Here is a 27,606-nt window from a genome sequence, read left to right as displayed (position 1 = left end):
GGTAGAAGTCCCGTGTAAAGGGACACGGCGTTAGGGATTTACACCGCCGAAGATCCGGGTCTGACCCGCCGCTGACCCGGATTTTTCGGCGGTGTAAAAGGGGTATTAGTAGAGTAGGCCGCTCAGCATGACAGAATCATCTTTGTGTGGATGGGGAGCATAGCAGTTCCGTCACTGGCTTTGCAGCTGCTTGGAGCAACAGAGGCAGGAGGTAATGGCACTAAGGCATGAAGGCATCCATTCAGCAATGATTTACACTCGCCATTGGACTTCTGATGGTTGTTAAGCATCGCTGCACTCCTAAGAGGAGGCAGGATCTGAAGGACCTCTATGTAATTCTGCTCATTTCCCTGCTGTCGCTGCACAGAAGAAATAGGAATCAGAAAAAATGGATAATCTCAAACATTCCCTTATTAATAAAATAAAATATGATGAAGCTCAAACACTAGGTCCATAACCTCAGAGGAAGGAGGCATTTGCAGATCAGGTACAGGGGAAGGAGAGGAACATCGTGCTCCCAGCTACTGTATGTAGAGTAGCTTACAGAGTAGGTAATTACACCTTTTGTGTCTTAGTATTACTTACCCATATCAGCTTATCATATGCTTCTTCTGGCCATCTTCGGCAACATTCTAATCCCTGGAGCTATGATCACATGACCTCTGTTACCACCGATAGCTCAGATTGCCCTATTTAAATCTGCCTGTCATTTCCTCATTGCCAGAATGGGATACGGTTATTAGGTCACCACCAAGTAGGTCGACAAGCATTCGGTCGACACCACTAGGTCGACTTGCAGATAGGTCAACATGAATTTAGGTCGACATGCAGTAAAGTTGTCAAGACTTTAGGTCGACATGGGTTAGGTTGACAGGGTCATTAGGTCGACATATGTTAGGTCGACAGGGGTTAGGTCGACAGGGTCATTATGTCGACACGGGTCATTAGGTCGACATGGGTTTTTACTGTTTTTTTTAGCCGAAATGTGCCGACATGTGGTATTCATGTTCTACCATCCACTAGGGCATGGTTGGAGAATAAAATAGTGTGCTGAGCGTAGTGAAGCACCGTGCCCAAAGCATGGCAAGCGCAGCGAGCCATGCGTGGGAAGGCGGTGGTGTGTTTCGGTGTACATGTCGACACGACATGTGGTACAGGCGGTATTTCATGCTCTACCATCCACCAGGGCATAGTGGGAGAATAAAATAGTGTGCTGAGTGTAGGGAGGCACCATGCTCAAAGCATGGCGAGCGCAGTGAGCCATTCGAGGGGACGTGGTCATACATTTCGATGTCCATGGCGACACAACATTTGCCGACAGGCAGTATTTTATGCCCTACTATCCACTAGGACATAAGGGTAAAAAGGTAAAAAAAAAAACTTTTTCACTGTCGACCTAACCCATGTTGACCTAATGACCCTGTCGACCTTACCCATGTCGACCTAATGACCCTGTCGACCTTTCCCCTGTCGACCTAATGACTCTGTCTTCCTTATGACCCTATCAACTTAACCCATGTCGACCTAGTAACATGTTGACCTAAATGCATGTCGACCTAATGGTGTCGACCTAATGACTAACAACTTGCTGGTGACCAACGGATCCACACCCGCCAGAACAATTCCGTTCTTTTGAAGATGATTCTTCCTGGATCTGAGCTTCTGCTGCTTAGGTTCTGTACCTGTTTAACCTGCAATCCCTCCTGTGTTCCTTTACAAGCACTCCTCTCAAATCTGCAAGCATTCCTGTGTTCATCTGCAAGAATAACTGTGGTGTGTACCGGCCACTTTTACTGTTTTGTGAAACGTGTTTCGGGTCTGTATCTCCAGCAGTGTTTTGGATCTGGATCTATTCCAAATCACCACCCTTCAGTGTTTCATGTTTTGGATCTGTATTTTCTAAAAACAAAACATAAAAATGGCTAAAATCGCAGAAATTGGGTTTTTATTTTGCTCCGACACGATTATTGACCTCAATAACATACCTCACAATGTTGTTTTTAGGCCAAAAGGTTGCACCGAGGTAGCTGGATGACTATGCTAAGTGACACAAATGGGTGGCACAAACACGTGGCCCATCTAAGAGTGGCAATGCAGCGGCAGACAGGATAGCAGTTTGAAAAACTACAGAAGGCACCAAAGAGCCTCATTTAAACAAACCACGTCACCATCAGCAGCATCCTCCTTGTCAACATCCTCCTCAGTGCCAGCTACATCAATATCCTCCTCCTGGTGTACAATATTGACACGTTCAATGTCAAAATCAGGAACTGGAATGTGGGTGATCCTTCCAGCATATGCAGAGGGTGTGCTGCAAATGGTGGAAGGAGCCACCTCTTCCCGTACAGTGATGGGAAGGTCAGGCATCGCAACCACCAACACCGTTGGACTCTCCTTGGGGATTTGTGATACCATGTCTTTAGAAGGCACAGTTGTTTGCTGTGTTTTGGATGACAGCTTAACTCTCTTAAATTTTCTAGCGGGGGGAGGAGTAGTGCTTAGATCGTCGTGTGAAGCTGAACCACTAGTCATGAACAAAGGCCAGGCCTTAGCCGTTCCTTGCCACTCTCTCGTAAATGGCATATTGGCAAGCTTAAGTTTCTCCTCTAACGATTTACTTTGATTTTTTTCTTCAATTTACTGAATTTTGCCATTTTCGATTTTACATGCCCTCTACGATGACATTGGGCATCGACCTTGGCAGATGACATTGATGGCATTTCATGTTCTATGTCATGACTAGTTGCAGCAGCTTCAGCACTAGGAGGAAGTAGTTCTTGTTGTTTCACTATTTTATCCTCCAATTTATGGTTCTCCATTATCTTTCTGGAGTATTGGTGGACTGGAATTATGCAGCACTATCACTGGACTGGCCTATACAGCACTATCACTGGACTGGCCTATACAGCATTATCAATGGACTGGAGCAATAGATGTGATATCTCCCACACTTATGAGCACCACACTTTCATATGTGCAAAAACATAATTTTTTGAATAGCTTATCTCAATCCAGGCGATTGTATGCCAATCCTTTCTTCAAATCTCTCAATTTAGTACCATAAAAGAGAGAAAGATATAGCCACCATAGCGTAATTCAATTTTAATACAATGTTACACACATGGATTTAAAAACAGAAGGAAGATCCTTGTAATAATCACAATTGCCATAATGACCATAAAAGATTGAGAACTGAAAGAAAGTTCTCTACTTTCTTTCAGTTCTTAATCTTTTACGGTAATTTTGATTATAACAAGGATCTTCCTTCTGTTTTTAAATCCATGTGTGTAACATTGTATTAAAATTGAATTACGCTATGGTGGCTATATCTTTCTCTCTTTTATGGCACTAAATTGAGAGATTTGAAGAAAGGATTGGCATACAATCGCCTGGATTGAGATAAGCTATTCAAAAAAATTATATTTTTGCACATATGAAAGTGTGGTGCTCATAAGTGTGGGAGATATCACATCTATTGCTCCAGTTTGTTTTACTTGGAGGGCTTGTGTAATTACCTCCTTGATATCTTCTACATTTGCTGCTCACCTCGGTGTGCACTGGCTGTGAATTCAAAACCTCTTTTGTAAAATGAAACTTTCAATGGACTGTACTATATAGCACTATCCATGGGCTGGACTATACATCACTATTACTGGACTGGCCTATACAGCACTATCAATGGACTGGACTATACAGCACTATCACTGGACTGGACTATACAGCACTATCACTGGACTCACCTATAAAGCACAGCACTAACACTGGACTGGCCTATACACTACAGCACTGTCTATCACTGGACTGGACAATACAGCAGTATCACTGTACTAGTAGTGCTAGTAACTACTATCAGCGGGACAGCAGGTGGCCGGGCAGTCAGCCAGGACACACTCTGCCTCTTCACTCTCCTAGACTGGAGTGAAGATGGCGTCCAGTCGCCCGCCCCTTTATAGGGTCTGGATCTCGCAAGATCCGACGGCGCGATCTCGCAAGGTCCGGAGACCCGTACTCCAAGTCTGGGGGTGTGACTTCCTGAACAGGCTCGGACCGCGAGTTCGGATTGGTGGTGTCCGGATCCCCTCAATCCGAACTCGCACATCCCTAATAAGAATATATGAATAAGGCCCACAACTCCTGTAATTCTCATTAGCTAAAAAGAGGATTAGATTGGGGAAGAGTGGTAGAAGTGTATCTGAAGTCCTCTGTTTGGATAGACACTGTGGAGCACTGCTGATTCAGCACATGGCAGTTAGAGCTGATGTGATGAAGTGTATATGCAAAAGGCAAAGTGCATTTAAATTAGAATGATTGGACTACTATTCATTAAAATGGTGTAGGTTGATTTATTTAGCACTATGCAAAGCCTGCTCCCAATTCCAGCCACTATTAGTTCTCTAAAACTCTTCTTCTATTAATCACTTTGGGGAGATCTAATGATCCAAATGTCTGTCAGCTTCAGTTTAAAAGCTACAATATTATATGTGGAGTGTAAATGTATTTAAAGATACCTAACTTTTTAAGATAATATAATATATGGGATCAAGAGATCTAGCACTTTGAACAATTATTATTCCTTTTGCTAATACACAGTAATTTGATATATCTGAAAAGGATGGAGCAACAGCACAAGCACACATGTGAGACAAGGATAACAGATAAACCCAAACACACCACACTATGAGGTACATTTACTAAGATTGAGGTTCTATTGAAGATGGGATGTTGCCCATAGCAACCAATTAGATTCGACTTCTTATATATTTAGCACCTTCTAGAAGATAATAGATGGAATCTGATTGGTTGCTAAGGGCAACATCCTATCTTCAATAGAACTTCCATCTTAGTAAATATACCCCTATGGGTGAGATGCATGATGTTTGGCATTTGGCAAGAGATGCATTCTGTCAGTTATTGCAATTATAATAGCATTTATTAACACCGTTTGCTTAAAGGAAATCACACAGGACAGCTTCCCAGTAAGAGTTATCCTTTGTAACAGGACTTCCAGGAATAGGACCCAGGAGCCATTTTGCACATGTGTCATCGCTGGGGGTTTCTGGGAAGGATCTGATTGGATACCTCTCTGAGGGAAACACAAATAGAAGCCCATGGTGGGTGAATTTGCAGAGACCTGTGGCCAGAAAGATCCCGCCCAGACAGAGTAAAAACCCGCCCTGTGTGATCGGCGGCCAGCATCAAATCCATACGCAACTCACTCACCAATGAATGCTTTTCGCAGTACTGTATGTGCAAGTGTCCGATAATAACGCTGCCTGCAATATTGGATTTGTTTGCAACTATTTACATAATGTGATGCCTATGCAATAAATTCCAAAGATTCTTACTGCTACATGATGTGGGGTTCGGTGAAATTAGGGAGATTCCTGAACTATTCAGGGAGAGAGGGAGATTGTTACTATTTCAGGAAGTCTCCTGCAGAATGCAGGAGGGTAGGCAACTATGGTTTTTAATGGAGCAAGGTGTAGGGCTAAATTGATCGCTGATTGGGCGAATTCATGGCTGTACAATAAGGTCTGAATCAGGCCCAACAGCCTTAGATTAATAACCTTGCATTTTAATTTTAAAGGTTAAAGGTAAAGCTTTAATATGGTCACATCCCACTCCTTTTGCTATTAAAAGGAGTGCCATACCAGAAGAGTCTCTGTATCCAGAACATACATGTTGTGTACACTTTTAGCTGATGTTGTTTGTCCATGCCTTTGTGTATATAGCCTTACATACTGTAGTTGATAAACAGTACCTTACATTTTAATTGGGTAGTAATGTATGTACATAAACTATTATTCTGTTTCACTGTGTTCTAAAGTTATTTCTAAACTTTATGAAACCCTCTAAAATGTATCAAATTTCCTTGGATTTTTATGCAAGCATATGCCCCCATCCATCTGCTCCTATTATCAGGTGATATTAATCTTCTGTCAGAAATGTGGTGTGCCCTTTCCTGTAATGCAACAGCCTCTAAAAAATGCCTGAGTTTTAAATAAATTAACAGAGCTGCTGTAATAGCATAAAAACAACTGAGGGAACGATCTGCAGAGGCCATACTCCTGTTCTTCTGCTGTGATCTCAGAATTAGAGCTTGCAGATTGGGAGAGAGGTCCAGCGATGGAAAAATCCTTACTTTCCTCTTATAATAGGGGGTATATTTACTATAGTGGAAATGTTGCCAATAGCAACTAATGAGATTTAATTGGAGTTTCCAATCCCTTGATTTTGGGATTAGACTGCACATGTTCAGTCTAATGCCGGGCAGCGTCTGAGCGTGTGCTCAGACGCTGCCCGGCTTCTCCCTTCCCAGGCAGTGTGGCTCTGCGCAGTGGGACGAGGCCAGAGGTCACGCTGCGTAGGCCAAGCAGCTGCACAGACCCATCCTGGGCGCGCAGCATGACTTCACCGCCCACCCGCCCGCCCACCTGCCTGCCTCCTGGATCCTGCTGCTGGCCGCTCACTCACCTGCCCGCCTCCCGTCATCAGTATTCGGCTGCCCACCCTCCCAGCTTCACCGACCACCCTCCCGGCCGCACCGCACATGTAAGCAATTATGCGGGGCGGCCGGGGCAGGTTTTTTAATTAGGGAAGCCAATCCCGGGATCCCTGGAATCCCGGGATCGCGCATTTTTCAATCCCGAATTCCGGGATTGAAAAAATGCTCCGGGATTGGCAACCCTACTCCTCTCCCTGCACCTCTTCTGGGTGTTGGGTGGAGGAGGCATAGCCCGAAAGCCCCTGCAACTGTCTGAGCAGGAGAAGGGGGAGAGCCGCCGGGGACCGCTCACACATCGCCGGACACATCGCAAAGGGCAGCTCTTCAATGCCAGAGCAGTCCTTTGCATTATATGGGATAATAAGTTTTGTGGTAGTCAGCGATGTGGGGCGGAGAGGGGCCGCAGATGTTACTGCATCTCGCCCCATGTCACCAAAGGGGGCATGTAATAGTTGATGATAACAGGAAAGAAATTTTAAATCTTGCATAAGACTTACTTAGCATCGTACAGACGCTTTGCTCTTCTTGTTTACTTCAGTAGATTACCAGATGCATGAAATCTCTATCATATCACTTTGAATTGTTACGGCAAAGTGATTTATTTTAATGCAATCAATATCATTCTCCATAATCCAGGTCCGTAGCCTGGCTCCGGCTTTGTTTCAAGCTCCCGTCTCACATGTGTTCAGAACTAAAATGCAATTTGTACAAATTCAGCTGGAAAATAATGATAGTCATAAATCAGCCTCCTGTTCTCTACAAAACACAACTACTTCATTATCTTTTTATTCTGATCACAAAATGAAAGCAATAAATTGACTCTAACTTTTATTAGAAATGTGTTTACTTTTTCAGTATATGCAAAGTCATCACCTGAACTGCAGAGAATATTTTCCATCTTAACAGAAATGATTGGACAATAAGAAATTGCTGACATTTCTTTCATACTATTTTGCAGGTGGCAAAAAGGGAGAAGTGGCGTTAATGAATGGACTGACGGTTAATTTGCATCTACAAATGGTGGGTCCTTTCTCTCCAGTCGTGATTTGTCTACTTTCAATTGCAGATTCTGCTTATCTCTTATGCATGTTCATACTGAAAAACATTACTTGGCTTTTCATGAAATTGTTTTCTTGTAAATCATGGAAGCGAGTATGGAACAATAATCGTCTCCAGCAGTTCTCAGAAGCTTCTGCATGTTTAGATATTTTCAAAGCCATGAAAACTTGTCTTGATAATGAAGGTTTTTTGACAGAGAAGCAATGCTAAAATGTGCACACAATGAGGACATCCGTATTGTGTGCTGAACCAATAGTCATCTCACTACTAGGAATTAAGGATCACACATGTATGGCCTACTGGATACCTGGGATAAATTGAGCCACCATCAAGTTCTGCCCAAATACACCTAGATCCACCCATCTTCCTCTGAATAGGTCACACCCCATTTCACAGAATGGCCCACTCCTTTTTTACCCTTTTTCAGCTCTTATAATTATTTGTTCCATAAAAGAGACATGCTAGTCAGTGGAACCAACTTAAACATTTATTTGTTCTGTAATCACCTAAACCATCACTATTCAATTGTCCATGACTTTTTTTTCCACAAGTCAAGAAATTTGAGCCACCAAGGTCATTTTTACAGAATTAAACATAGATGTTTTTCTGGCAGTGCTACAGAAGGTGCAGTAGGGTAAACATTTTTATTATACTTGGACCTGGGGCCTGCTTCAGATTTGCTAATTTGCAGATGACCATGAGTAGAAAGCCCCTGTCTAGACAGAAAGAAAACCCACCCTGTGTAAATCTACAAATTAATTGCGAAATTATCACAGATCGTTATCATTCTAAATTCCATATGAATTTCCCAAACCATTGAATGATATTTCCAGTTTGTGCAAATGAAAGTCTGACCAGAAAGAGGCTGATCGAGGCCAGTATAGGTGTCATAGACCCCCCTTGAAAGGCTTGGGCAACCCTGCATTTTTTCTTAGACACTCCCTAAAAACGACAGGTGTCCACCCCAAAATGCTGGCTTACAGTCAGTCAACATCTTGAAAAATTGCGTTTACAATCCATATGTAATTTCTGACTTCAAGCGTGCACACTACAATTCATACGCATGCGCAGCCATCTGATAAACGATCCATCTGGAAATTCTCAGATGAGCGATCAGCTCTCAATCAATTCCCTGGTTCAAAACCTCTTGAACCCCCCTTCCCCAAGAATCTATTATTATTAATAGTATTCAGTTAGCTCAATTAAGCCATTCATTCATTGTCATTTCTGGAGGGATTTAGAATAATGGGTTAAAAGATATAGGACACATTTATGAAAACTGGTTCAAAAGAGGTGGTTTAACTACCAATAATAAATGAAACATTTGCTCTCATTTTTTTAATTGGCCAATACTTGTCCCTCTGTTTCATCAGTTTACTAAAGGTGATGAGATATGCTGAATATTTTACTATCTATCTATCTATCTATCTATCTATCTATCTATCTATCTCTCTCTCTCTATCTATCTATCTATCTATCTATCTATCTATCTATCTATCTATTTAAGATTAAGGGGACATTTTATTATTATTATTATTATTATTATGCTATAAGGCTGTTTTTTTCTTTTGAATCTCTGCACTCGACCATTGAGACTCCACTTAGTAAATAAATATAATAGATTATGTAAAAAAAAAAAATAATAATTAAGTATCTTTAATAAATAATGCACATTTAAAAAAATGCTTTATATGTAAGAAAAATAAATTTTTAAATCAATTTTCCTCTATTAGCTGCCATCATGAGATGCCAGCATCAAAACAAGCATTGTGACCTATAGTGAACTGGGGGAACCCCCCCCCCCCTATTACTTCAATAGGTTATTTATATGTAATTTTATTATATACTCTCTCTGCTAAAGTGTATGCCTAGAAAATAGTTACACAGAAAAGAACCATGATAATTGCTCTTGCTCTTGCCCAGTGAATTCACTATCTTTGGTTGACTCTTCCCTATCTCAACTCTGTTGATCAGGATGATGATAACATGATGTCTTGGTTTATAGGTAGGGCAGAGGAAGCTGGAGATTTAGAGGTAAATGATGTAAAGGTCTAAAGGGGATATACTATTACAAATGTGATAATTTACTGCTTGGTAAAAAATGGTCTTCTTAGCCTGACAGTACAATTGGGCTATCCAATTGCAGCCGTAATGAGTGAGAACGCATAAGATCTGGTATAACTTCCCAGACGCATGTGTTATCCGCTCAAAAACTGGTCTCCTAAAGCACAGAAAGCAGAATCCCCAATAAGTGCCAGCTTACAAGACTAATGGATTGCCCCTGGCGCTAGCACAAACAGGTGGGTTTTTGAGCAGAAGCAGATGTTACCTATGGGCTGCAGCACTGCCAGTCCAAGCTGTGATAAGCAGAGAGCTAGCTTACTGCACAAAGCCACTCTCTGAATTATTGTGCAGCCCTAGCCGGCTTCTGTGGTCTGCGTGGCTTGTGAAAATTAGCTGAATCGACGGATAGCTACAAGCATTCACAGGCTGCTCACCATCAAATGATTTCTCCACTGTGTGCAGCCTGTGCGTAGCCCAGGACTTACTCGGCCAGTGCGATAGAAGCAGTCACATTTGGGGCCAGAGCTGATGTCACACCTTCAAACACCTGGGCACATCTACGTTTTCTCTGACACTCCCAGAAACTGCCGGTTACCACCCACTAACGCCAGCTTTACCTCAATCAACTTATGTATGGCCGTGATAATAAAATTGCAGGATTGTATCGCAAGATGGCGTCTCACATGTACGCATGTAATCCGTACGCATGAGCAGTCTACCGATAATCACTGCAAATTCGCAATTGTGTGATCAGGTCTGAATAACCCCCATAGATAACTGTACACTATTTTACAAATTCTTTTATCCTTTTTTGATAACAGCATTAAGGTCATGATATGATAAAAGGCTCCTTGTGTGACGCTCCGCTCACTGCTTTCCTTTGGCTTTGTTTTCTAGCTATCCTTCTACAAACCGACAAAGACTCGCCACAAGATTCTGCTTGAAGCTAAAGCTTTTCCATCTGACCATGTAAGAGGCATACCTAACACTCAACTTAGTAGCTGTTAATGTACATTTTATTTTAAATAAACATGGTGATAATAATGTTTCTGCAGGAAATATCCTCCACACAAAGCAAAAGGTATTCCGCTTCAAAATAATATAAAATATCACAGTCCGCTCAATAGAAAAACACATTACAAGAGAGAAATTAATTTGCTCATTGATTTAAGATTTTGTTTTCAAAGTCCCTGATAGCTTGTGCCTTAGCCCCACATAACGTATGCATTCCTGACAGAGGCTTGTGATGTTCTGAATGTGCAATGTTAAATCGATGCGATACAGTATATCAGGTGGCAAAATATCATTTACTTAAACAGGAGCAAAACAAGATTATAAGTAAAACATACAATTGTCAGCAATAAGCGGCAGAATTACAATTTGTTGTTGGTGTACATTTAAGATTCACATTCACTGTAAGTCTGTCTCCGGAGGTTTATTCTTTGATTAATGAATGGCGAATGACAGGTCATAAGTTTTAGACACGGTTGCATAATGCTGCTTTTATTGCTCCTTCCCCTAATCACTGCACAAAGCTCCTGTCCATAATACACTGGTTCTCAAACTGGATGCCATAGCACCTTGACGTGCCTTAGAGCACTTGCAGATATGTTTTGGGCTTGTGGACCAATTTAAATTATATATGGTAAATGTAAAACCAATGCTTGTCATAGCTACCTAGCCTCCTGCATTCTGAAGGAGACTCACTGAAATACTGTAGTAGCAATCTTCCTGATTTCCTGAAGAGTCTATCACTATCCCTAATTTCACCTAGCCCATATTATGTAGCTGTTATATATATATATATATATAAAAAAAAAAATACAGATAGTCTATTACTATCCCTAATTTAAAAAAAAAAAATACCGGTATTTTGAAATGTGTTAAAAGCAGGATCCTACACGTTTCTGAGCCGTTTTCCCTGCAGTCTGAACAGCTCAGAAACAGTATTTGCTACAAATGATAACCACACAAGGGTGATCCCCGTCCACACGCAGGAAAAGGCCATATAAAATGACATTTTTATGGGTGAAACGGGTTGAATCTCAAAGGTACAAAAATGGTATTTAAACTGCAATATACATTTACAACATGCAATATGAAAGGGGTTTAACTGGCTTTTGACCCGTTTTAAGACATGTTTACAAAAACGGGTTGAAAGCAGGTTTTTGCAATGTGAAACCGGCTTTAGTGTCACCTTCACGTTCTCCCTAACATGCTTTTTGAGTAGGTTATGCTGCTTTCAGACCGCATAACTGGCTTTGACCCTGTATTTGGAAACGTTTCCAAAAACGGGTCTGCCAGATAAAACCCCTTTCACACCGCAGCACTTAAACGGTATATTACCGTTTAAGTGCCGATTTTTTGACACTGGCAGACCCGTTTTTGGAAACTTTCCAAATACAGGGTCAAAGCCAGTGCAGCCTTCAGCCCTCCCCTCCGTGCAGCTCCCCCCCCCCCCCCCTCGCGTGTCGACCGAGAGCATGTCGACGCCCCCCGCGCATGTCGACGCCCCCCCCCACCCCACCCCGCGTGTCGGCGCCCCCCCCGTGTCGACTTACCCCGTGCCGGTACCTCCGTTGTGGACTGCAGCTCAGTATGCTCGGAAAGCACTTATGAAAAAAGTGTCTTCCAGAAAATGGCTGCCCCATAGGAAACCCTGTTTAAAAAAACTGTCTTCCGTATGGGGGGCAGCCATTTTCTGAAAGACACTTTTTTCATAAGTGCTTTCCGAGCATACTGAGCTGCAGTGCCGGGAACCACAACGGAGATACCGGCACGGGGTAAGTCGACAGGGGGGGGGGGGCGCCGACACGCGCGGGGGGGGTCGACACGCGCGCGGGGGGTGTCGACACGTGCGGGGGGGGGGCTCCAGTGCTGTGAATACTTAATGAGCGCTCATTAAGTATTCACTGTGCTGAATTTAGGACCCAGCTCATTGGCTGGGTCCTAAATACCGTTTCTGAGCCGATTTTTGCGCTAAAATACCGGTTCAGAAACGGGTAGGACCCTGCATTTTAACCGGTTAGAAAAAACGGCATTTTCTAACCGGTTAAGTGGGACTGGACCTTTCAGACCGCACACATTACCGTTTTAAAACGGTAAAAAAACGGCAATTTACCGTTTTAAAAGTGCGGTCTGAAAGGGGCATAAGTATAATCAGAGCCGGCCCTAGGCATAGGCAAACTAGGCAAACTAGGCAAATATCTAGGGCATTTGGAATGCCTAGGGGCATGTATTCAATGCCTAGGGCCAGCTCACCTTGACAGTGGTGGACTGAGATGGGCATAACATGTATAATGTAAAGAGGTTACACAGTGTGGCGTAACATGAATAAGGTACACTATGCGATGTAATGTGAATAAGGTTGCACTACTGTGCTGGAACAATGCTCCAAAATGTCTAGTTACGGCTCTGTGCATGTGGATTGCTATGGGTGAAGGATGATGGGTGCTGTGCATGGAAGTGGGGTGCTGGGTCATTATTGGAATTGTTGGCAGTGCTAGGGGGCACCAGCCAAAGTCTTGCCTATAGTAGGGCATCAAATTTCCTAGGGCAGGCTCTGAGTATAGTGCCTTATGGCTTCCAATCATAGAATTTGTTTACAAACAGAAGCTAATACTGTAAACCAGGGCTATTTTTGTGCAGGCTCCAGCAGGAACTGAGGCCCTTATTCTAGTTCACTGTTTCTGACAAAATATTCCTCAGATGGACAAAACCATGTGCACTGCAGGTGAGGCAGGTGTAAAACCCCACCCAAATCTAATTATCTCTGCACAAGTAACACCTGCCTCACCTGCAGTGCACATGGTTTTCACCATCAGAGGAATATTTTGTCAGAAACAGTGAACTAGAATAAGGGCCACAGTTCCTGCTGGAGCCTGCACAAAAATAGCCCTGCTGTAAACAACAAGAAAAACACAGCGCATATTTATATAGCCCATACACTTATGAGATATTGCATGCAATCATTCGATTTCGAACACATCTGTTCAATAAATCAAATGATTGTATGCACGTCGATAGATCGTATGTGCTGCACATAAAATCTATAGAATTGCAGGAGCGATCTCATGTGGTTTTTATACCCATGCGATTGCTCAAATGCAATCCGTGGGTGGGGGCAGAGGGAACGCTTTCAGCGGCATCGGGGTTTGGGGAGAGAGGGCAGGAGGGACTGCTGGCGGCATCTGGCTGAATAGTGTGATCTACTATGAAGTAGCTCTAGCAAGAGGCCGGGGTCAGCGGTGACGGCAGAATTTGAAAAAAAATATTTAAAACACTGGATGGCCCTCTGATTGTCTGAACTATTTCAGCCAATCAGAGAGCCACCCAGTGTTTTATAAAAAATTCAAATTCTGCCACCGCACTGACCTCCGCCGCCCGCTAGTGCTACTTCATAACACTACACTACTCTGCCGTCCTCTTCCAGCACCCGATGTGCCATCGCAAGATGGCATGCGACATCGGGTGCGGAAAGGGGGCACTTTTTGCACCGTAAGATGCAATCCGATGCGATGGGCATCACACTTCGATGGTGCATCGCATCCAATCGCATAAGTGTATGGGCAGCATTAGAGGAAGAGCTAATATTAAAACTCATGGTATGAACAATTAGTGCATTTATTTGTAAAAACAATATCCAAACTAAAATATCACTGCAATGGTTGCAGGAACTTTGAATATAAGTGCAATGGTTAGTAAACAGGCTTTCATAAGTGAAAGGTAATCAAATAGGCAGTGAATATGTCCCATTCCTATGGTAACCTCGTTTGTGGGACACAATGCAGTAGAACGTGCAATAGAAGGTAAACAGTCAATATAGGGTCCCATGTTGTATAACTCACATATTGGAGTGGATATCCCTGGAGTGGAGAAGGTTTGCTGGTAATTGTAGCTTGCACCAGCAGAAGATGATGGTCCCGGCAGAAGATGAGCACTGCTGGAGATGTTCTCATGTTGGGGTCCAATATTGGAAAGAGTTCAATCCGGTTGTTTATAAGAGAGACTGTCACTTGGGTTACACCTGACACATTTTGCTGGGTAACCCAGCTTTTTTTAAGCGATTACAGCCTCTTATATGGTTCAGACTGTTCCGTTATTTATTTACCCCACCCCCGGACTATACATGGAGGCAGCAATCTCTTTCTCCACATCTCCCTGGTGATAGATGTCATAGGAACCTCCCTTGATGGGGACAGACAGTACAAGTTCCAGAGTGGCAGATCTTGGTGCAGAGAGCCAGTCTGGTCCAGCATTCGGGGGTCCAGACCTTTCTGTATTTTTCCCAATCCCTTTGCTTTGTCTTTCTAAGTACATACATTTCTACCTCTTTTTATTTTACATTAACATTTAACACTTACACAGCCAACTTTAAGACATATCGCCTGTGCACTGAGGAAAATGGTGGTTGAAAGGACAATTACTGTATATACAGTATATAAGAGATAGATAGATAATGAACTCACCATTGGGTATCCTTATGCCAAACACTTTATAAACTTCAACCATAACTTAACTCTAACCTAATTAATACTTTAAAGAATGGTCAAGATAGGAAAGTGAGGGTAAGCATCACCATACCATCCATACACCACTGGTGATCACTTTTCCAGCACCACCACTCTTGCAGATGGTGCGGCCATCCCCGTGCAGAAGCATGGCCCATGACAATCGATGTCAGGGAGAGTGCACCCACTATCTACAAACTCACACAACTACACAAGATGACCGTTCTTTACCGCCGCCGAAGAATAAGAAATAGGGACGGGAGGGAGGGGATTCTGAAGCAAAAGAGGAAGCTTCCTATATCACATGCCCCTTTCTATCCTGTCTACTCCTCCTTGAACACTCTGATTGGCTCACCCCCTATCTCATTTACATATGACCTGATTACTAACTAAAGTGTCAGCATGTCAGAACCGTTTAGTGGTTCATGTCTCCTCATTGCTTATTCAGCATTCAGAGTTTCTATGGATTATAATGTGTGATTCTTATTGTATATTAAGCTGCTGTATTTCGTTTAAAACTAAGACTTGTGCCTTGCAGTATACTGTGGAATCTCAGATCCAGTTTCATGGCCTGGATGTGGAGAAGAGCATGCTGCTAGTCCATCCCCGCAAGGTTTGTGCTGCCACACACACTTTCGTATCTGTTTTTTACGCCAAATAGCTTCATCTTTTGTTTTCTACATAGATACAATTAAAGGGGTTTTTTTTTGTTTCGATTTTATATTTATTCCAAGTATATGTCATTCCCTGAACTCAGTTCATGCATATTCTCCAACCACCAGTTGTATAAAAAAGCAATTTAGAGACTGAATTGTAAATGACTGTTAATATACCTGTATAACAGTTTTAAAGACCCCAAACTTGTTCTGGTGAGAAGATAATTTCAGCTGCATACAGTAAAAGCCATCACTGACCACTGATAATCTAATAAGCAAGCATGTCATATTTAATGTGTTTTAGTGGCAATAATTATTACTTAATTAGGGGGCATTAGTGTTTTGTTAGCTCAATAATGATGGCAGTACTATTTTATTTTAATTTGGGGCCGTATTAATTAACGATCGAGGGATGTGCGTAGTGGCACTTGTTATGCCACATTTGTGTACTATAATTAAATGATTCTACAATTAATATTTCCCAAAATTAACATAAATTATTACTGCACTCCTAATTTAATTAAAAATAATATTGTCATCTTAATAGAATAATTCAGTGAGTTGCCTCGATCTCCCAAAAAATGAATAATTGTGCCCTATAAACTGATTTATTGACGTTCTAGACCCCGTAATCATATACTAATCACTGGCAGCATAATAATATGGTAGTTTCTGTTTTTTAAGTTCTTAATAGCCAGATAGCCTAATCTGCATGCAAAGGCACTGTGGGTTCTGTAAACACTGGTCAGATGTCCTACCTGCAACTCTTCCCTGCTGACAATATATTTCCCTACATAATGAAATTTTGTTTTGCAGTTGGTCACATACGTAAGCATGTTGACAGTGCCGAGTTCCCTATTTAATATGCTCTACCGCCCGTCCATTACCATGACAACTGATCACCCAGGTCTACTGGTCCATATAACAGAAGCAGTTTCTGAGCTCCAGCATCTGTACCAGTTATCTCCATTGTTTCACCAGAGTTCTAGTATTTAGCAATCACCATTCTGTAGCATTTCATCAATGTTCTGAGTAGGGATGGCCATCATTGCCATTGATGGTTGCCATTGATGGTGCAACTGACCATAGATAGTGTTAAATTATGCAATGGATGACTATCAATGTTTTTTAAATATCTACGGTTATCCATTTTGTTTTAATGATTGGCCTGTGGGCCAATCAAAACATGGAGGCGGGCTATACTTCGGGTGTTGGGGGGCACAGCTACGCTCAGTGTTCTGGCACTTTGAAAAAAAACATAAGGTTCTCCCCCCATCGATGGCAAAAGTATTCAACATCGGCCATAAACCATCAATGATTTAGAATTCCTAGTTCTGAGCTGCTACTGACTGTTAACATTGTACAGCTATCATTATAGGCACACATGCTCTAGTGCGTTCCAGACTGATTCCTTATCCGTAGCACTACTATGGTTTTACAGTATAGCTACCCCAGTGTGGTAGCATACCTATTATGCCTAGAATTAATCTCTATACTCCATACGGGAAATTCTGGCTAAGAAGTATCATTTACCATCCTAGTTTCATTCCCTTTAGTGTAAGCCTGTCCTGTCCTGCGGCCCTTGTTCGGCGTACTTTACAAACTCAGAATTTGACACACTGTCCCGCCCCTTTATAAAAAGTCCCTCCTCCTCGTGTAGCACTAAATGTGCACCCCTTACATCTCCCTCATGCCACAAGTTGTGCTGCATCTGTTTTGCTGGCATAGATCAAGCCACTGAATTTGCAGTACTCCATTGCAGAGCATGGCGGTTGTTTCCAGAATGCTGATATCAGATAAAAAGACAAAGGGCAGTATTCAATGAGAAAAATTCGCTGTGATTTCTGGAGAGTTTGTGCTTTTCACGCGGTGGAGAGAGGTTTTTTTTCTCCAAAGGCGAGCCACCCTATTCAATGTGAAATATTCTCCGTCTTTCTAAGTGATTCTCGCCGTCTCTCTCCGTGTAGAAATTCTCCATCTTTTGATGGAGAGCAGGAATGTGAACTTTTAAACTAAAAGGGTGTTTTTTTTAATTTTGGTGTAAAAAAATCAGGTTTTTTTTTTCTGTGAAGGGCCATGTTATTTTTATTCATGTGCCTATAGCACATGAATATATATTTAATTTTAAAAAAAATATTTTTTTACATTTTTTTTTTTTTTTTTTACACAGTGCAGCCAGCAGGGGGCCGGAGCGCTCGAGCCGCTCATTAGATATTCATATATTCACTGCACCTGATGCACGTTCGGGTACAGTGAATACTGGGTCCCCCGCTGGCTATAGGGGGGGCAGCCTGTGCTGCCTGGGTCCAGGGGAGCCCTGCTCCCCTCCCCATATCCCCTGCAGCAGCCAAGAGAGACTTTAATCTCTCTTGGCTGCTACGTCCCCCGGCTCCCTGACAGCTCCCTGCCGCGGACGCTCGTCCGCTGCAGGGGTTAAGACTCGCCGCGAGTGGCGGCGAGTCTTTAACACGTTGAATAGGGGGAGCAGGAGGCTCCGGAACACGGAGAGTGCATGGCGAGAGAAAAAATCTCTCGCCATGCACGGAGAAAATTTCACATTGAATACTGCCCAAAGGATGGAAACAAGGGACATTTCTGAATAACTTGACCTTTTCATCGTGGATCCACAGATTTCAAATCAGATTAAAAAAAAAACACACAGACAAAAAAAACCCCCTTAGTTGAATTCCCTCGGATCCAAGCTCCAGTCACCTTTTATTAGAAACCCTTTTTTTCCTGAAAAATGACAATTTCTCAGTTGCATCATCATTAACATTTAAGAAGGTTACAATGTACTTAAAAGAACATATGGTGGAAGCAGCGCCATTTTATGTCTTTCCATTTTATAAAAGGCTAAGTTCTTTAAACCTTTAACAATTCCATTAAACTAGTATAAATAACCATGTACGGATCTGCTAATTAGTCCCTGGGTGGATAAACGTTTTGCTCTGTCTTTGTTTATGGCAGATTTACTATTTTTAAAGCAAATGGAATCCTGCAGTTTATCCCAGGTAAAGAACTTCCAGTATCACCGAGTATTCGCCCACAGTATACATTATGTACTCATATGAGTCCTGAATGCAATGCCTCAATAACCAGCTGATTCACAGGAGCGTTCGTCAACACATGAAATATATATGAATACTGCATTCGGTCTTATGTCTCTCCCCCAATGATAACTTGGCCTGCAGAGATTTTTAGTAGACGAGAAAGATGCAATCCAAGAACTCTCCTAAAGTCACAAACCCTTTCGGTTCTGCAACATAATTATACTAAAATAATTGTTCACTTTCTTAAACTATAATTATCAAAATGTTGGGATTGATGTCATGAAATGGTGGTCCAGGGGAGAAGTTGCACATAGAACCCACTCAGCATCTGTCTATAAACTGTTCTTGGTACATCAACCGCATGCTAGAATTTTTATGTTTTAAGTGACAGGTCAGGGCCCCTGGGCAAAATAATTCACCGGGCCCCTGGGCAAAAAAATTAATTTCCCTCTCCGTGCAGGCAGTGGCGTTCGGGCAGCGGGGGCTGGGAGCTTGTGGCGAAATTTGCAGCGGGTGGAAAGCAATGCTGAATTAGAAAAGACTGGTTGGATGCTGATTGGCTGAATTATCTCAGCCAATTTTCAAATTCAAATTCAGTACCGCTTTCTGCCTGGCAAATAGCACAGTGCTACAAGCTTCCAGCCACCGCTGCCCGGACCCCGCTGCTCCCCACCCCTCAGCAGCTCCCCGGGGTAGTGTCGTCTTCCCCATTGGGGTGGGTGGAGGGCCCATTAGAATCCTCGTGTCCCTGGGTACAAGCCCAATGGGAAAGATGGCACTGTGACAGGCCCATTCATTACTAAAAGGACTGCCTAATATTCAGATGGCATTTGTTCTCAGAGCCCCGTTCTTTCCTATGGGAAGAAGGTTGGGGGTTGGCGGTCTCACAATGTGATGTTAGGCTGTGTGCATGGAGACCTCAGGCCTCATATGAGCAAAAGCCAACATGGTGGACCGAGTATCACAATAGTGACTGCAGGTAAAGCTGATTTTCAGGAAAAGCTGTCCGTGCATTGGAGCCATTCTGGTAATAAGGTATTCCACCGTTGTAACTTGAGTTGGATGCTGTATTATAGGGGGTCGATGATGAATGGGCCCCTTCCAAATAAAAAAAGAAGTGCATCAATCAGACTCACTCAAAGGGAATCATATGAGAATTGGCAAAACTATATAATGGATTCAATTCAACACAAAGTGCATCCGTAGAACAGTTGGGCCACATCTATTCACAAGCTGTAACAATGTTATATTTTCCCCTGTACTCCATAAAGGTGCTTAGGAAATTACCTTATTGTAATGTTGGCAGCTTAAAATACTAAGTACATCACTTTAAATTGAATTCTCCCCTTACTGTATATTAATGTTGTTCTTTAATGCATACAATTATTTTGACTTGTGGATAGTTAAAATTTGTTCCACTTAGATATTTAGATGCTATTTTTTTTTTATTAAAATGACAAATTCTATTTTCACAGGGAGAAGAAACTTTAAGGACCGAAGATATTCTGTCGATTATTGAAAGTGAAGGTGATTCCATAGCTGTTGTCCTATTCAGTGGGGTGCAGTATTATACAGGGCAGTTATTTGACATCCCCAAAATTACAGAAGCTGGCCACAGAAAGGTAGGTGGTCTATGATTACTAATATCACAATATTGCACTTTTGTGCAGTATATATTTCCTGTGATAAGCAGGGAAATTGGACTTGGGATAAACCAGCTGCTGTCTTGGATGTGTTTTTCAGGCAGCAGATAGATCCCGGGAGTGCTGACATTAGTCTTGCTCAGCTCGTCAGCCTGCAAGAGACGGGCTCTATACCAAATCGTTCACTTCATATTTTCTTATGATTGGCCTTTGGTGACTTAACCTTAGTGCCCCAGAGCCAAAGCTACTCTGGATTCCTGACCTAGTTTAAAAAAAAAAATAAAAAGGATAGAGAGATAAAATGAATCAATCTTTTGTATCTGTAATGGCTCATTCCAAAAACAGGGGAGGGGGTAGGATAGCTCAGCAGACTTGATGAAACTGCCATTCCGATCTGTTTTTTTTTTTTTTTAGCAGGGATGTAGCAACTGACAGGTGCTGGATGGGTAGAAGTTGTGAGGGCCCTAAAATGTTCTACTGATTTTTTTAACTAGTAATTAATTAAAGCGAAACATGGTCTTGCTCCAGGCACTGTGACACCTAGCTGCACCGCTGGAAGCGAGTGAGAACAAGAGCTTACAATCTAGAAGCCAATCTGAAGTATATCTGAGCAGTCATTGAGTAGTATAAGAGGTCGGATCATCCTGTACATGGTCATGTTAGGAATTGTAGCATGTTAACAAAGGAGGAGATAGTATCTAAATAGGTTATACCTATCATGTCATAGAATGTACTGTTTAATGTTACATTTGATTGTTTGCTAGTGGCAATTTACAGTATTTGTTTGTCTCTTTTAGAATGTTTGATTTATGTTCCCCAAACTCTATTATGCAAAGGTACAAATTTGTCTGAGATTATATTTCTCTGCTCTGAGATTAAGGACCTTATTCTGGTCCACATACAACGCTGCGAAATGTGCAGCAAGTGGGCAGGCTGCTGACATCCATTGATGTTAGCTGCCCTCCCCCGCACCCACGTCACGGGGTAATCACCATGGGAACGCCCAGCGTTTTCATAGGAACGCCCATGAAATGCTGGGCGTTGCCATGGGCGCGACCCCTCGCAACCGCCCTATGCACCCTACCCGCACTGCTAGGTGCAAACGGGACAGCTAACTAGCAGTTTGCTGTGCCCTCTCGCACCCAGTGTCTGCACATGCGCATAAATACATGTGCGCAGAAGCAAAACAATGCTCCTCCGTGCAAGCGATTCAGAAAAAGGCCCTAAACCAGTGGTTCCCAAACTGTGTGCCTAGGCTCCCTGGGGTGCCTCAGGACACTTGCAGGGGTGGCTTGGATTGGTGGACAATGATCAATTCCTATTATTAATGGTCAATGTAACAAGCAAAACTAGTGCTAGTGGCTGCCAATCATAATATATGTGGACTAACAGGAGCAAATCCTGTCCCTCACCACATAACTGTGACATATACACACAATGTACTTACTGTAATTTTTTTTTTCTACATTTCTCAATAAGAAACATTTGGCCTATGGGGTGCCTTGAAAACATTTTGATGCTCTAGGGTGCCGTGATTTAAAAAAGTTTGGGAACCACTGCCCTAAACCATATATGTAGATCAGTAATGAGGGGATGTGTTTGGTTTAAATAGCACTAGACAACAATTAAGTAGTAATGTTCTTTATTCATTTTGATGTGCAGATTCCAATTCCTAACAACTATAACACCAGGAACTAAAGCAGTACATAAATAAATTGCTTATTTTGTATATTACTGTGACATAACAAGACAGCACTGCGCCCTGTAGGTCATGCCTTGGGGCAGGGCTGGCATCAACGACCCCGGCTCTGATAAGTAGAGCACTGCCTGCAGCACCAGTGTCTGAGGTAAAGCATTGCCTGCAGCGATCTAAGATCACAAAGGGTATCTCTGCGGTAGTGCTTGTTGTACAGCACTCTAGGGACATAGCGGGCAGCTCTGCTGTAGTGTTAGTGGCTGCAGGGTGCCACTCGAGGACCAATGGTAGCGGCTGCAGGGTGCCATTTCAGGACCAGTGGTAGCGGCTGCAGGGTGCCATTCCAAAACCAGTGGTAGCGGCTGCAGGGTGCCATTCCAAGACCAGTGGTAGCGGCTGCAGGGTGCCATTCCAGGACCAGTGCTAGTGGCTGCATGGTGCCATTCCAAGACCAGTGGTGGCGGCTGCATGGTGACATTCCAGGACCAGTGGTAGCGGCTGCAGGGTGCCATTCCAGGACCAGTGGTAGCGGCTGCAGGGTGCCACTCTAGGACCAGTGCTATTGGCTGCAGGGTGCCACTACAGGACCCGTGCTAGCAGCTGCATGGTGCCATTCCAGGACCAGTGCTAGCGGCTGCAGGGTGCCATTCCAGGACCAGTGCTAGCGGCTGCAGGGTGCCATTCCAAGACAAGTGCTAGTGGCTGCAGGGTGCCATTCCAGGTCCAGTGCTAGTGGCTGCAGGGTGCCATTCCAGGACCAGTGCTAGTGGAAGCAGGGTGCCATTCCAGGACCAGTGCTAGCGGCTGCAGGGTGCTATTCCAGGACCAGTGCTAGCAGCTGCAGGGTGCCATTCCAGGACCAGTGCTAGTGGAAGCAGGGTGCCATTCCAGGACCAGTGCTAGCGGCTGCAGGGTGCTATTCCAGGACCAGTGCTAGGGGCAGCAGGGTGCCATTCCAGGACCAGTGCTAGTGGCTGCAGAGTGCCACTCCGAGACCAGTGGTCTCTACTGTGGCAACTCTGGGAGGCTGCTATAAGGAATGGGCAAGGACGGTGAAGGGGGAGGTCTTGGGGAAGGCTTTGAAGATCTTGCGTCCGGCTGGGATCAGTAAGTCTTCACCAGTGCTGTGTACCCTCCTGGGACTGCTAGTGTGGGCGCCTAGACGTTGCCACAATCAGCTACACAGGACTACTGGCCACTGGCCTGCACTGTGACTCTCTATGCGGCCTCAATGGGTACAACCCTGTCATGCGCTAGGGGTGTCCATGGGTCCCTGACCCTATAATGTGCCTGGCGGGCGATATAATAGGGGTGGTAGGCGGGGGCACAGTGTGCAGTAAGGTACCTGCATCGGCTGCAGGTGCTGGTTCCAACCAGTCTCGATCTCCCGGACTCTGTCCCTGGTGACTGCATCAATGGTGCCTCTGCTGTCCAGGCTCTGCTGCTGCTGCTTGCACCATGCTGCTGGGCTCTGGCTACTGTGCTCTGTGCTACCCACGTGCTGGCTGCTGGGCTCTGGCTGCTGGGCTCTGTGCTGGCTGCTGGGCTGGCATTTAATATTTACTGCAGGGCTCTGGCAGCTTGACACTGTGACTGCTGTGTTCTCTTGAACAGTTTGCACGCTCCTTCTCTCACAGGCTGGGCTGCCACTCATTACTGGAGCTCTGTGCTGCTCAAGTGTCTGGCAGGTCAGGGGTCACAGGTGCCACACTGCTGTCTTCCTCTCTCTAGGTTGCCCAGTGTCTTTCAGGCTGCATGGAGAAGTCTCCTCTCTCTGTGCTAGCTGCTAACTTCCTCAATCACGCTGCTGGCTCAGGTCACCTCTGACCTCTCTCTTCCTGTCACACTCCAGCCTGTCTGTGTTTAACTCTTTAGGTCTGAGCTGTGCCTAGTGCTGGGGTTTATTAACCCCTGGTTAACTGGAATGCACGGCACCTATTATTCCACAGTTATGGGGTGTTACAGAAGCAGGGTGCCATTCCAGGACCAGTGCTAGCGGCTGCAGGGTGCCATTCCAAGACCAGTGGTAACGGCTGCAGGGTAACATTCCAAAACCAGTTCTAGTGGCTGCAGGGTGCCATTCCTGGACCAGTGATAGGGTCTGCAGGGTGCCATTACAGGATCAGAGTACTAGCAGCTGCAGGGTGCCATTCCGGGATCAGTGCCAGTGGCTACAGGGTGCCATTCTAGGTCCAATGCTAGTGGCTGCAGGGTGCCAATCCAGTGCTAGCGGCTGCAGGGTGACATTCCAGGACCAGTGCTAGTGACTGCAGAGTGCCATACCAGGACCAGTGCTAGCGGCTGCAGGGTGCCATTCCAGGACCCGTGCTAGCGGCTGCAAGGTGCCATTCCAGGACCAGTGCTAGCGGCTGCAAGGTGCCATTCCAGGACCAGTGCTAGCGGCTGCAGGGTGCCATTCCAAGACAAGTGCTAGCGGCTGCAGGGTGCCATTCCAGGTCCAGTGCTAGCGGCTGCAGGGTGCCATTCCAGGACCCGTGCTAGCAGCTGAATGGTGTCATTCCAGGACCAGTGCTAGCGGCTGCAGGGTGCCATTCCAAGACAAGTGCTAGTGGCTGCAGGGTGCCATTCCAGGTCCAGTGCTAGTGGCTGCAGGGTGCCATTCCAGGACCAGTGCTAGTGGAAGCAGGATGCCATTCCAGGACCAGTGCTAGTGGAAGCAGGGTGCCATTCCAGGAGCAGTGATAGCAGCTGCAGGGTGCCATTCCAGGAGCAGTGCTAGCGGCTGCAGGGTGCCATTCCAGGAGCAGTGCTAGTGGCTGCAGGGTGCCATTCCAGGATCAGTAAAAGTGGCTGCAGGGTGCCATTCCAGGACAAGTGCTAGTGGCTGCAGGGTCTCATTCCAGGTCCAGTGCTAGCGGCTGCAGGGTGCTATTCCAGGACCAGTGCTAGCAGCTGCAGGGTGCCATTCCAGGAGCAGTGCTAGTGGATGCAGGGTGCCATTCCAGAACCAGTGCTATTGGCTGCAGGGTGACACTCAAGGACCAGTGCTAGCAGCTGCATGGTGCCATTCCAGGACCAGTGCTAGCGGCTACAGGGTGCCATTCCAAGACAAGTGCTAGTGGCTGCAGGGTGCCATTCCAGGTCCAGTGCTAGTGGGTGCAGGGTGCCATTCCAGGACCCGTGCTAGTGGGTGCAGGGTGCCATTCCAGGACCAGTGCTAGCGGCTGCAGGGTGCCATTCCAAGACCAGTGGTAACGGCTGCAGGGTGACATTCCAAGACCAGTGGTAGCGGCTGCAGGGTGCCATTCCAAGACCAGTGGTAGCAGCTGAATGGTGCCATTCCAGGACCAGTTCTAATGGCTGCAGGGTGCCATTCCTGGACCAGTGATAGCGGCTGCAGGGTGCCATTACAGGATCAGAGTACTAGCAGCTGCAGGGTGCCATTCCAGGATCAGTGCTAGTGGCTGCAGGGTGCCATTCCAGGTCCAATGCTAGTGGCTGCAGGGTGCCAATCCAGTGCTAGCGGCTGCAGGGTGACATTCCAGGACCAGTGCTAGTGACTGCAGGGTGCCATACCAGGTCCAATGCTAGTGGCTGCAGGGTGCCATTCCAGGTCCAATGCTAGTGGCTGCAGGGTGCCAATCCAGCGCTAGCGGCTGCAGGGTGCCATTCCAGGACCAGTGCTAGTGACTGCAGGGTGCCATACCAGAACCAGTGCTAGCGGCTGCAGGGTGCCATTCCAGATCCAGTGCTAGCGGCTGCAGGGTGCCATTCCAGATCCAGTGCTAGCGGCTGCAGGGTGCCTTTCCAGAACCAGTGCTAGCGGCTGCAGGGTGCCATTCCAGGACCAGTGCTAGCGGCTGCAGGGTGCCATTCCAGGACCAGTGCTAGCGGCTGCAGGGTGCCATTCCAGAACCAGTGCTAGCAGCTGGATGGTGCCATTTCAGGCATACTGCAAGCCACAGGACTCTACACTCTGCTGTGGCACAACTTGCATTATCCCTGAGCTATAGCCCTGCTAAATGACATCTAACGTAGAACTAGAGACTAAAGGTTGTAAACAAAGCAGGGCCGGCTCTACCACTAGGCAGCTTTAGGCATCTGCCTAGGGCGCCGGGATCTGGGGGGCACCACCAAGTCTGCAAATCAAAAAATCAAGGATGTCTATGAGGATCCTTGTAGTATTTAATGCAGGCGGCGGCTGTGGAATGTCTAAGATCTCACCTCTATACTTTCCCTTGAGTCATACTTCCTACATTGCTGCCCCTTCTCCTTGTACTCTGTTGTGGGTGCAGAGGACCTCCAGGAGAAGCAGGGGACTTGGCCACCCTCCCGGGGGGTGTGGGGGGGGGGGGGTGCTGAGAAGCCTTGCACCGGCCCTGAAACAAAGAATAAAGTAAAGGTTGTAAACAAAGAATCTTCACAAGAGAACAGGTTGTTCGGATTCCTTTACTAAATACAGAAGAGTTTTTTAAGGAATAAATTAAGTTTATTGTTATAGCAGATGAGACTGGAGCTGGCCCACATCAAAGGATTAAAGACATTGTGAATTTTCTTACAAACAGCTCAACATGATCTTAACGATTAATGGATTATCAGGGTGGATTTTACAAGGTTAATTACAAATATGCTTAAAAAGTCCTCTTCCTGCAGACAAGATAAGACATTTGGTTACGTGTTCAGTTTCAATGTATCTTCTACTAGAATGTGGGTCTATTGATGCTGCATACACTGCATGAATGTTCTAAGCACAGAACAGAAGAGAAGGAAGCAGGAAGAGAGCTTTGTTCTTAGTAGCTGGAAATAAGAACAGTGTAATCAGGTGCAGCTGAAAAGGTTCCCGTTCCTGTGAGATTGGGAGTTTGTTCAGGCATTTACATATCATCATTACCTCAATATACAGAGCTTCAGCACATTATTATTATTAATAATAATAATAATAATAGGAATAAAAAAGAATGAGTGATTAGAGCAGGCCTGGCCAACCTTTGGCTCTCCAGATGTTGTCAAACTACAAATCCCATCATGCTGGGATTTGTAGTTTGACAACATCTGGAGAGCCACAGGTTGGCCTGTCTTACATTAGAAGAAGAACCTGTTATATCGCGGGAGGTAGCACCCGCACACCCGCCCCCCGGAGCTAGTCAGTGTCATTGGTGGGGGTAGCGCCAGCACCCCCCCTTTCCCTTCGAGCTGGTCAATGTTATTGACGGGAGGTAGCGCCCGCATCCCAGCCCCCGCAAGATAGTCAGTGTCATCGAGGGGGGGGGGGGTTGGGGTGTGCAACAATATCCTTTGGCCCCACACTGTTAATAAGGGCGGTGTGCCCCAAAAGACAGGGTATCAGCAGCGCCGTAGTTAATTGATGGCCATAGTGACTGCCATATACTGTAGAAAGCATCACAGTGATGACTATTTAGAATAGTGACCATCACAGTGACTGCCATATAATGCTGATAACA

General features: G+C 44.9%; 1 protein-coding gene across 5 annotated transcripts in view; it reads left to right on the top strand.

Annotated features, from left to right (window-relative positions):
• Positions 1-27,606, top strand: part of KYNU (kynureninase) — a 116,695-nt gene that overhangs the window by 21,699 nt on the left and 67,390 nt on the right. For all 5 annotated transcript variants that reach the window (XM_083153862.1, XM_083153861.1, XM_083153859.1 and 2 more), the window contains exons 5-8: positions 7,464-7,525; positions 10,526-10,597; positions 15,677-15,751; positions 20,320-20,466. In XM_083153862.1, coding sequence (XP_083009988.1) covers positions 7,464-7,525; positions 10,526-10,597; positions 15,677-15,751; positions 20,320-20,466 — 356 coding nt within the window. The remainder of the gene's footprint in view (positions 1-7,463; positions 7,526-10,525; positions 10,598-15,676; positions 15,752-20,319; positions 20,467-27,606) is intronic.

This window comes from Crinia signifera, chromosome 7, assembly GCF_055691185.1.
Source record: "Crinia signifera chromosome 7, ASM5569118v1, whole genome shotgun sequence".
Classification (NCBI taxonomy): Eukaryota; Metazoa; Chordata; class Amphibia; order Anura; family Myobatrachidae; genus Crinia; species Crinia signifera.
The sequence above is the reverse complement of the archived record's forward strand: the minus strand, read 5'-3'. Positions and strand labels throughout refer to the sequence as shown.